The 12,299-nt window shown below is 37.7% G+C and overlaps 1 protein-coding gene across 1 annotated transcript in view; it reads left to right on the top strand.

Moving 5' to 3' along the window:
• ZYG11A (zyg-11 family member A, cell cycle regulator) overlaps positions 1-12,299 on the top strand; it is a 57,770-nt gene that overhangs the window by 25,204 nt on the left and 20,267 nt on the right. Inside the window, exons 3-4 of the mRNA XM_019937781.2 lie at positions 1,584-2,335; positions 11,433-11,573. Of these exons, the coding sequence (XP_019793340.1) occupies positions 1,584-2,335; positions 11,433-11,573 (893 nt within the window). The remainder of the gene's footprint in view (positions 1-1,583; positions 2,336-11,432; positions 11,574-12,299) is intronic.

Genomic DNA, 12,299 nt, shown 5'->3' with positions numbered 1-12,299 from the left:
ATATCCTTTTGGTCTCAGCTTAAATGTCGCCTCCTCATACCTCACCGAGAAACAGAAGATTCTTGTCCTCCTCCTCCTTTTCCCCACCCCTGTATTATATTCTTGTCTTGTTTGTTTCCTTTAGAACACTGACTACATTTTTAATGTTAGTAGTATTCTGCTTGTTTTATATTCTTTTGTATCTGTGTTCTCCTTCTAGGATGTAAATAAACGTCAAGATGGCAGGAGCCATGTCTGTCTCATTCACCATCCTCAGCTTGTAGCATAGCACTTTGCATACCTTGAGCACTTGATATTTGTTGAATAAATGTAATAAGTTCCTTCTCAAAGCCTTGAATATTGGGGTCTCCTTTTTCCTATCTTAGTAGCACAGCCCAGCTCAAACTGGGAACTTGTGAACCATCTTATACACCTTTTTCCTCAATTCTTTCCCCTAGTCCATTCAGCTACCATGTTCTGTCAGTTTAAACTTTCATTTCTCATCATGAAAATCATTAATAATCTCTTGTCCCATCTCACTCCCATCAAATACCATCCTAATTCTTGTTACATTATCACATAATTGGTCTTTCTAAAAAAATAATTATGACCATTTTTTTTTGCTTAAAAATTTTGAGTTGTTCATTATTGTTTATAGGGTAAACGTCTGCGTTTCCTAGCTTTGTTTACGGGCCCCATCTGCCTTTTACCTCCCTCTCCACTTTCATTTCCAGCCATGCTTCCCCTTGTACGCTATGGGCCAGTAGCACTGATCTACTTAGGGTCATTCTGAAAAATCTGTTGTTCTGTGCCTCCATGTCTTTGGCATGTTCTTCCACCTTCCACCTTCACCCTGGGAAACTGATATTCCATCTTAAAAACCTTCCCCGATGTTAACCTCATTTGTATTAATTCAGTACCTGGTATGAATCACCATTGGATATAATACATTATTATAATAATTTATTTGCCTGACATGCTTCCTAGACTGAATTCTTTATGGTCACAGGTGTCTAATTACCTTGTGAGCCTATTACTTAACATGGGATCTCACACATAGAAGATGCTTAGTAAATCGTTCCTAAATGAAATCTAGTATAACCCACTCATTTTACAGATGAGGAAAATGAGGCCTAGAGAGGTAAGTGACTTACCAAAGGCTGTGCACCAATTTGGTTAAAAGTAGTCATTAGTGCTGTTTTCATATTATATACCCTATACTTACCTACCTCTTTTATTTTGTTCTTTTTTTTCTGTGAACAAGGTTGCTGTGGTTAAAACTGTGGGCTCTGGAGTCAAACTGGTTTTGATGCTTGATTCTGCCACACATTTTGACCTTGAGCAAGTTACTTAACCTCTTTAAGCTCGAGTTTCCTCGGCTATAAGATGGTAATAATCATAGTTCTTTTATAGTGTTATTGTAAAGAGTAAATGAGATGATTTGAGTAAAGGGTTTAGAACAGTGCTTGGCACAGAGTAAGCAGTAAATGTAGGTCATTATTGTTGTTATTATTAGCATCTGTCAAAGTTCTTTGGCCATAACACCTCCTGGAAAAGGCATGAGATTTAGTTGTTATTACAAGCTGGTTCTGGTTCTCTTATAGGCAAGCTGACTGATAGAACGGCAAGCATTTTCCGAGGCAACCAAATGAAACTGAAGCTGGTCAGTATTCAGAAAGCTAAAATATCTACAGCTGCATTCATACAAGCCTTCTGCCATCACAGACTCATTGAACTGGATGCTACTGCAGTACACACTGACCTCTCAATTCCAGACATCCTAAGTGGACTCTGCAGCAATAGCTGGATCCAGCAAAACCTCCGATGTCTCCTGTTGGACTCAGCAAGCATCCCTCGCAATTCAAGACTGTTGTTCTTTGGTCAGCTCACCGGTCTTCGCATCTTAAGTGTTTTCAGTGTTTGTTTTCATAGTGAAGACCTGGCTAATGTTTCTCAGTTACCCAGACTGGAAAGCTTGGATATCTCTAATACTCTGGTCACTAACATCTCTGCACTCCTCACCTGTAAGGATCGACTCAGATCTCTCACAATGCACTATCTAAAATGCCTGACCATGACCAAACCACAGATTCTCGCAGTCATTAGAGAACTTAAATGTCTGCTTCACCTTGATATTTCTGATCACAGGCAACTCAAGTCAGATCTAGCTTTTCATTTGCTACAGCAGAAGGATATTCTGCCTAACATTGTGTCACTGGACATTTCTGGGGGCAGTTGCATCACTGATGAAGCTGTAGAACTGTTTATACAGCAGCGGCCTGCGATGCAATTTGTGGGACTATTGGCTACGGATGCTGGTTATTCTGAATTCTTTGCTACAGCGCAAGACTTGAGGGTTTGTTCTTTACTGAAATAAGTTTGTTTCATTTGTTCAAAACAGTTTTAAGTTTTTGTTGTATATCAGAATCTGTACTAGGCATTAGGGTTACAAAGACAGATTAAAAAATTCTTGAGGAGCTTAATTAAGAATTATTGCGTAGCTACTGTGTGGTAGGTTGTGAAAATATAACCTTAAACAAGATACAGTCCTAGCCTCCACGTCTTCGAGTCTGGTTTGATAATGATAAGCAGAGCCATTTATACATTACCTCTTATGTGCCAGATGTCATGCACATTGTTTTTTATGGATGAGGAAATGGAAGCTCAGGGAAGTTAAGCTACTTATCCACAGTCATAGAAGTATTAAATGATAGAGCTGAGACTTGTATCCTGGTCTTTGTGACTCTAAAACTAGTGTTTTCACCTCTAGTAACAGCTAAATATAATGAATAAGGCAGGTGATCAATATGCCTAACACCATTTTTGGTGAAGGTATGACGAAAAGCAATTTTTAAAAGAGTCTTAAGAAAAAAGCATTGAACACTGCTGGAATATGTTTATAGCCTCTCATGGTGCTGTTTTTAAAGAAGCATATATTTAAATATCTAGAATATTTCTCTTTTAAAACAGTGGCTTTCTACCTCAGCTGTACATTATAAACACTTTGGAAGCTTTAAAATGCACGGATGCTTGTGTCCCATTCCCCAGAGATTCTGATTTCATGGGTCTGGGACTTGTTCTGGGCATCAGGATTTTGAAAGCTTGCACGTAATTCTAGCGTGCAGCCGAGGTTCAGAACCACCACTTTAAAAGAACCCCTTTAAAAAAATAATTATACCGTATGTAATTTTTCCTAGGGTGAGAGAGAAAAGTGATTTACAGTCATTAGTTGTTTTCACAGTTTTATTCTTTTGATTTGAAAATAGCAATTGTTGTATTTTAAAGTCCTTTTAATTTTCTGGCTTGTTAATGAAGGTGGAAGCCATCAGTTACATCATTAGGCTACCAATAGATAATTTGAACTTTCAAATTAAATGTGTATAGTAGAGATGTTTACCACAAATGAACACCTAGGCCAGTTTCAGATTAATGGCATTTAGTGTCACAATGATCAAAAGACCACAGTGATTTAAAAAAATAGATTTTAACACATCAACTCCTGATATATACAGTAATATTGGACAAGTGCTAGAATATTCTGTAGGCAGATTATGCATGTAGTTAAGATACTGTCAAAGTGGGTACACCAAAAGAAAATGAGAGAAGTCTTCTTTCAATAACCTTTATCTGGTATACATGTAAGTTTAGTTTATTTTGAAAATTTTAAATTATGCCTTATATACAGTGTTGGATATTGTGGGGATGGAGAGGAGAGACCATAATCTTCCTAGTACTAAGAAACTCTAAAGATCTTAATCTAGACTTACACGGAGTGTAAGGTATGGTAAGTTTAAAAGGTGTGTTTCAGAAAATCTTATATTTAAGAGAAATATGTATTGCTAGAATCAGATGCAAAATATACTAAGTATTTTTGTTTGGGTTAATCAAAAGTTTGCTTAAATTAAAATGGATAAAATTAAGTGTTAGTGAAAACCTAACAGAACAAGTATGTGTTATTTCCTGCACCCAGTGTTAGAGTGGGCAACGTGTACTTAATTGCTTTAAAATGGGTGGAAAGGGCACCCGCCATTAGTATTAAGAGCCATGTAACATTTTCATTTGCTAAGAAATCCTTGTTGATCCACTGGTGGGGCGTAGCAAGAATCCCTTTTGAGGATTGTTTTGTAATGACATCTATAGGAAGCCCTGGAGAGAGAGGGTGATGCAGCATCTATCTGGTCTTCCGCTTAGCCTTAGTATGGCTTATCCTTTGTTTCTCTTTCAGCTCTTACATCTGGATGATCACAAAACTTTAAAAAATTTTAGAATATATCCAGCGTTTAGATTCTTAATAATGTGTAGGTCGTTGGGCAGTTGATCTATGTATAGTACTTGAAAAATTATTTTTAAATAATTTTTAACTTTGCAGATCACTAACTTTAAATATTTTTCCAAATTTGTTTTTTCATATTTTATCTCTACATGCACGTGTACACACACGTGCACACACACACGCACAGAGTTTTTTTCTTGAGGGTAGGTTGCATACATCATGCCCCTCTGCCCCTTAGCATACTTTAGTTTGTATATCCTAGAGCAAGGATAGTCTCCTGGACTCTTCCGAGAGCAAGGATAGTCTCAAGGATGACCATGGTGCAGCTATCAAATTTCAGGAAATTTAGCATTGATGCAATACTTTTATATAATCTACTATATACATTATCCCAGTAATGCCCTTTATAAAATATTTTTCCTTTTAGTCCAGGATTATTTTTGCATTCAGTTGTCATATTTCTTTATAATTTAAACTAGAAGAGTTCCTTAGTCCTTCCTGTCCTTTGTTACATTGATATTTTTGAAGAATACAGACCAGCATTGTTTCGTTGGCTTTTTTGAAGAATACTCCTCATTTTGGGTTAGTCTGATGCTTCCTCATAATTATATTCAGGTTCTCCCATCTCTGCCCGGAATACCACATAAGGGATGTTGTGTCCTTCTCAAGTATATTACAACATGAAGCACACAGTGCCCCTCATTAGTGAAGTTACTTTTCATCACTTGGTCAAAGTATTGTTCAGGTACTAGGTAAAATAGCCAGGTGCAGATAAAATATTATCTATATACTGTTGTATTGTTTCTACACTACATAGGTAATACTATTCCTCTTGAAACTAATAAGCAATATATAAGATTAGAAGACTGTGCCAATATCCTGGTCCTCATCAAACTTTCTGATCTAGATACAGCATCCATTGATGTTTCTTACCTGAACCAATCTTTACTGCAGTGGTTGCAAAGTGGTGATTTTCCAACTCCAGCTCTCCTCTCTACATTTAGCAAGTCTAACGTATCCTTAATGTGGACTCATTGATTCCTGATGTTTTCAATGATTTATAGTTCATTACTCTTCTTAATTATTGTGATGTTCAATTTGTCACAGGTTGGCCAATGAGAGCTCCCGTGTCAGTTTTTACATGCCCCCGTTTTTGTTGTTGTTATTATTTTGAGTACTTCTTTACTTTCTGGCAAACTAAGACGTTCTAGGCTTCTTATACTTCTCTGTTTTGGCCTTGGAATTAGACATTTCTCCCAGAAGCCCTGGTTCCTTTTAGGAGGAAACCAATATTTGAGTACTAGATGTGTTTTTAAGCCCTTTCAGCAAACAGAGCCAAGAAATAGATGAAGTAAGTTTAAAAGTGATACTTCCAAATGACCATCCTCACACTGTTCTTTGCCCTTCCACATTCTGTATTTGTATCTCTCTTTCCCACAGTGAGAACTTTGGCTCTCAAAAGCGTCAGCACATTTGCTTAATCCTACAACACATATAAAATAGTTTCAGAGTTGCTACACCTATACTACTTGTTTTTTTCTTTTACATTATTTATTTATTTATTTGGTTGCGCCGGGTCTTAGTTGCAGCAGGAGGGCTCCTTAGTTGCGGGTCTCCGCCCGCCTCCTTAGTTGTGGCATGCGAACTCTTAGTTGCGGCATGCATGTGGGATCTAGTTCCCTGGCCAGGGATTGAACCCGGGCCCCCTGCATTGGAGCGCAGTCTTAAACACTGCGCCACCAGGGAAGTCCCACACCTATACTACTTTGAAACACAAACCTACTAAAAAAAGTTGAAGATATGTTTGCAGTTCTTTCTTTTCCCTCTTGACTGAGAGTATCGTCAAAGTACTAAGCACATATATTTAGGTTTTAAAATTTCCTCTTCTTACACAATAGGTAGCATAGTATATGTACTCTACACTTTGCTTTTTTTTACTAAGCAGTATGTCTTGGAAATCATCCTGTGTCAGTTCATGTTCCCGTTTTTTGGGAGGGGATGGTAAAATACATATAACATAAAATTTATCATTTTAATCTTTTTTAAGTGTATAGTTCAGTGGTTTTACATACATTCATAATTTTGTTCAACCGTCACCACCATTCATCTTCATAGCTCTTTTCATCTTGTAAGGCTGAAATTCTATACCCATTAAACAGTAACTCCCATTACCCCTTCTCCCTGGACCCTGACAACTCCCATTCTACTTTTGTCCCTATGAATTTGACTATTCTAACTACCTCATGTAAGTGGAATCATACAGTACTTGTCTTTTTGTGACTGGCTCATTTCACTTTGCATAGCGTCCTCAGGGTTCATCCGTGTTGTGGCATACTGCCTTTTTCAGGTTGAATAACATCCATTATGTGTTTACCACATTTTGCTTGTCTGTTTATCATCGATGAACACTTGGGTTGCTCCCATGTTTTGGCTGTGTTGGTAATTGTGAATAATGTTGTTACAAGCATGGGTATACAAATATCTCTTTGAGACCCTGCCTTTGTTTTTTTTTTGCTGTGCCACACAGCTTGAGGGATCTCAGTTCCAGGGATTGAACCTGGGCCACAGCAGTGAAAGCCTGGAATCCTAACCACTAGGCCACCAGGGAACTCCCAAGACCCTGCTTTTAATTCTTTTGGTATATATCCTGAAGTGGAATTGCTAGATCTTATGGTAATTCTATTAATTTTTTGAGGAACTGCCATACTGTTTTCTACAGCAGCTGTACAATTTTACATTCCCACTAACAGTGCACAAATCTTCCGTTTTCTTCACATACTTGCCAACATATATTATTTTCTGTTTTTTAATTTAAAATTTTTTATTTTTTAAAGGTTAGCAGAGACATTAAAAAAATTTTTTAACATCTTTATTGGAGTATAATTGCTTTACAATGATGTGTTAGTTTCTTCTGTATAACAAAGTGAATCAGCTATATGTATACATATATCCCCATATTCCCTCCCTCTTGCGTCTCCCTCCCACCCTCCCTATCCCACCCCTCTAGGTGGACACAGAGCACCGAGCTGATCTCCCTGTGCTATGCGGCTGCTTCCCACTAGCTAGCTGTTTTACATTTGGCATATATGTCCATGCCACTCTCTCACTTCATCCCAGCGTACCCTTCCCCCTCCCCATGTCCTCAGGTCCATTCTCTACATCTGTGTCTTTATTCCTCCTGCCCCTAGGTTCTCCAGAACCGTTTTTTTTTTTTTTTTTTAAGATTCCATATATATGTGTTAGCATACGGTATTTGTTTTTCTCTTTCTGACTTACCTCACTCAGTATGACAGAGTTTGGTCCATCTACCTCACTACAAATAACTCAATTTTATTGTTTCTTTTTATGGCTGAGTAATATTGCATTGTATATATGTGCCACATCTTCTTTGTCCATTCATCTGTCTGGCTATTGTAAATAGCAGCAGAGACTTTAAAAAAATTTTTTTAAATTTATTTTTGGCTCGGTTGGGTCTTTGTTGCTGCACACAGGCTTTCTTTCTATTTGTGGCAAGCGGGGGGGCTACTCTTTGTTGCGGTGCACAGGCTTCTCATTGCGGTGGCTTCTCTTGTTGTGGAGCACAGGCTCTAGACGTGTGGGCTTCAGTATTTGCAGCACGCGGGCTCAGTAATTGTGGCACGTGGTCCCTAGAGTGTATGGGCTTCAGTAGTTGTGTGTGGGCTCAGTAGTTGTGGCGTGTGGGCTCAGTAGTTGTGGCATGCGGGCTCTAGGGCACATGGACTTCAGTAGTTGTGGCTCGTGGGCTCTAGAGCACAGGCTCAGTAGTTTTGGCGCACGGACTTAGTTGCTCCATGGCTCGTGGGATCTTCTGAGACCAGGGATCAAACCCATGTCCCCTGCATTGGCAGGTGGATTCTTAACCACTGTGCCACCAGGGAAATCCCTGTTTTTAAATTTTTTAGTAGTAGCCATACTAATGGATGTGAGGTGGTATCTCATTGAAGTTTTTTTTTCTTTTTACAGGGATAACCCTTTTAATTTTTATTTTATTTATTTTTTTGGCTGTACTGTGCGGCCTGTGGCATTTTAATTCCCTGACCAGGAATCGAACCGACACTTCTTGCATTGGAAGCACGGAGTCTTAACCACTGGGCTGCCAGAGAAATCCCTTGAAGTTTTGATTTGCATTTCCATACTGATCAGTGATATTGGGCGTCTTTTATAAGGAGCTTATTGACCATTGGTATGTCTTTGAAGAAACATCTGATGAAGTCCTTTGCCAACTTTTAAATCAGGTTGCTTGGGGTTTTTTTTGTTGTTGTTGTTGAGTTATAGGAGTTCTTTATGTAGTCTGGATATTAATTCCTTATGATATATGATGTTCAAATATTTTCTCCCATTCTCTGGGTTGTCTTTTTTCATGAAGTTCAGTTTGTCTGCATTTCTTTTGTTGCTTGTTCCTTTGGTGTCGTATCCAAGAAATCACTGCCAAGTATAATATTATGAAGATTTTGCCCCATGTTTCCTTGTAAGAGTTTTATAGTTTTAGGTCATAAATTTAAGTCTTTGATCCATTTTGAGTTGATTTTTTTATTGTAAGATTTTTAAAAACTATTAATTTAAAAAAAAATTTGTCTGTATTGGGTCTTTGTTGTTGCTGCGTGTGGGCTTTCTCTAGTTGTGGCGAGTGGGGGCTACTCTTCATTGCGGTGCATGGGCTTCTCATTGAGGTGGCTTCTCTTGTTGCGGAGCACGGGCTCTAGGTGTGCGGTCTTCAATAGTTGTGGCACGTGGGCTCAGTAGTTGTGGCTCGTGGGCTCTAGAGCACAGGCTCAGTAGTTGTGGCACATGGGTTTAGTTGCTCCGTGGCACGTGGGATCTTCCCGGACCAGGGCTCAAACCCGTGTCCCCTGCATTGGCAGGTGGATTCTTAACCACTGCGCCACCAGGGAAGCCCCAGGGACTGTGTCTTTTGATTTTTCTTCTTTTTCCTTTTGAATGGACTATGCTTTCCTATTTTTTAATATGCTTTATGATTTGTTTTTGTTGTTGTTGAAAACTGGACATTTGAAACTAATAATATGGAAACTCTGGAAATCAGGTTTTTTTCCTTTCCTGGGTTTTGATGCTTTTGTTATTGTTTTTGTATTTTGGGTCTGTGTTGAGGATCAGCCTGAAGTATAAACTTTAAGGTCTTTTTAGGTCTTTTTTGAGCCTTTTCCTGGGCATGTGCAGTCACTTTGGAATTTCCTTTGTATATGCAGTTGTTTTGAATGTCATAGTCATTAATGTCTCCTAAAAGGGGAAAAAGAAAACAATGAAGGGGCAGCCCTTTAAATCCCCTGGAAGTCACTTTAGCTGTGGGAGAGGGGCTTTGAACAGTTGGTGGGGTGGGGGTGCAACAACAGTGGCTGCTCACCTCTTTGTACCTGTTATCAGAAGCAGCAAGCAGTGATCAGAGCACGGATCCCTGATATTTGGAGGGCAGGGTCCGTTTTCCCACATGGGCTCTCACAAGCTAAGTGCAGGGAGCTCTAGGAGCATGTGCTGGTGGCTGGGGGGTAGGTTGGGGCATGGACAGCGGTTATTGTGGTAAGAGCTGAAATTTATGGAATTGAACCACAATTTACTGTCCATACTTCCTCTAGAAGTTGCAAGCATGGATATAAACTCCTTTGTTTACTTTTTTTTTCCTTATTTCTTGAAAATGCTTGTCCACTGTTACATTGCTTTGTGTGTTGCTTGTTAAGTCTGATGACAGTCTAATTCTCTAATTTGTTTGATCTTTTTATGTGAAGGCCCTGAAGATTTTTTTCTTTATCTTTAAATTTAATCCTTATATTGTGCTATGTCTCAGACTTGATCTGGGTCAGTTTTCCCAGGTAGCTGGTAGATTATTTCAGTGTATTGATTTAGGTCTTTTTTTTATTTCTGGAAAGTTTTTCTTGGTAGTAATTTTAAATATTAGTTCATTTCTTCCCCAGGAACTTCAAGTATATGTGTGTTGGATCTTCTTTATTATTTTCTATATAAGCACTCAATCTTAGATTCCTTTTTACTTCTTCTTTCTTAAAATTTCTTTCTCTTGTTTATTTCTTGCATTTCTTCTCCTTACTAAATATTTGTTCAACTCTACTCTTCCTTGGGTACTTTGTAACTTAATTTTTGTTTGACATGATTTTGTCTTTTTCCTGAGTTTAATCATCCCTTGTTTCATCTTTCTGTTGAAGGTGTTTTTTCACATCCTAACATGCTGATTAAGAAGATTTAATTCAGTTTAAAGTGCTGTGTTACAATTTTCTTCTGATTTGTTGTTGGTTTATGGGAAGAGTTTTTCTCAGCTGAAATGTGTAGATTTGCTTTTTAAAAAATTTCTTACAGTAGCTTTTTATGGAATTGGTTTGAATCTTTTTATTTATTGGCATTTAATTGACAGGGTTCCTAATTCAAAAGCACTCTTCTGTCAATTTAATGATGTGATGTTTCTTCAATGGGTGATGCGACTACTGGTCATGGTGGAGTGGAGAAGAGGTTGTTTTTCTTCTTTTCATTTTGTAGGATCCTGAATTTTACCCCTTTATTTTCTTCTTTTCTTCACCACCCAGGAATGCTGAAAACTGCGTAATATCTAGTTTTATCTACATTCTTTGTTGATTTGATGGTTTGGATCAGGAGGATACCATTATCCTCCAGACCCAAAGTCTATATATAGACTTTCTGAAATTATTACTTCAGTGGTAGCAAGGAAGAATTATATTAATATTAATTAATTAATTATATAACTGGTTAACTCCTTTTTCATCTTAGTTATTTTACGTGGTCTTTTCCCTGTCTTTTATTGTCTAATTCATTCTATATGAGTACTTAGAAGACGTGCATTCATGGTTATTTATTGGTTGTTTAAGAATTTCCATGCTAGCTAGTATTCAATTGCGGTCTCAACTGTAATATAGTTGTAGGGAGATGGTATTTGAATCTGGCCCCACCACTTAACTGGTTTGTTACATTTAACAATGTACATCACCTCTCTGGACCCACCACGTAGAAATGAGGTTGAGAAGAACTTTTACCTACTAGAATTATGATTGAATGAGATCAAGATCGTAAAGCTCTTAAAACATTTAAGTGAAAATCTGTTGTTTCAAACACTGGACACGCTCTAAAAGCCTGTGCTTGAAGGTGAATGGTGAAACCTATTGGTAACATCCTTGTTTTCCAGGTTGCCGGAGGAGCCAATATGAGTCAGATTTCAGAAGCACTGAGCCGATACAGGAATAGGTCATGTTTTATGAAGGAAGCTCTCTACAAGCTCTTCGCAGAGACATTTGCAACGCAAGTAGCCATGCCTGCTATTTTAAAGGTAACTGCACCTCAGAAATGTAGTTTTTATTACTACTTATTATTTGGTTCAATTAAAGTTGTTCATCAGACACGATGAATACAGTTAACTTATATGCCTTATTCTATCGTGAGGCAAAGTGCCCTGACAGATAGAGGAGAATGGTGTTAGGCTTAAACTGCTAGAACATCTCTTGTTTTGAGCCTCTGAATCAATTAGAATCATTCAAATTTTTGAATTTGGTCTGAGCAGGGGATTCTAGAAGCATTGCACTATTTTGTCTAAAGCAGGACTTAATCTTTAAACATGAATTCACTTTGCCTAAACATTGTTTTATTTCTTTACTCTTTAAAATCTAAAATATGGTTTTCTGAAAGAAAACACAGTATCCCCAATAAGAACAGAACAAAATAACAATAATTGAAGGTAACCAAGTCTACCGTTTAGAGTCATTTTGTGAATAAAGTAAAATTACCAGTATCGATCGGGCCAACTTTGCTTTGGTTTACGGAAGAATGAATTTATTTTAAATGTAATTGGAAGTTTTAAGTGGTTTGGGAAGGAAAACTGCAATTATTTAAAATTAAATGTAACATAAAAATGAAGAGTCTTAAAGTCACCTTGTTTTTATCATTTGTAATTTTTTGTAGTTCCATAAAACTAGGGCTATTTCTGTACCATGGGAGATTAGATTTATTCATAACTTAAAAATGGTACTGTATAAAGGAAAAAACTGGGGATCTTTGT

This window comes from Tursiops truncatus, chromosome 1, assembly GCF_011762595.2.
Source record: "Tursiops truncatus isolate mTurTru1 chromosome 1, mTurTru1.mat.Y, whole genome shotgun sequence".
Taxonomy (NCBI): domain Eukaryota; kingdom Metazoa; phylum Chordata; class Mammalia; order Artiodactyla; family Delphinidae; genus Tursiops; species Tursiops truncatus.
This window is presented reverse-complemented; position numbering and strand designations above follow the sequence as displayed.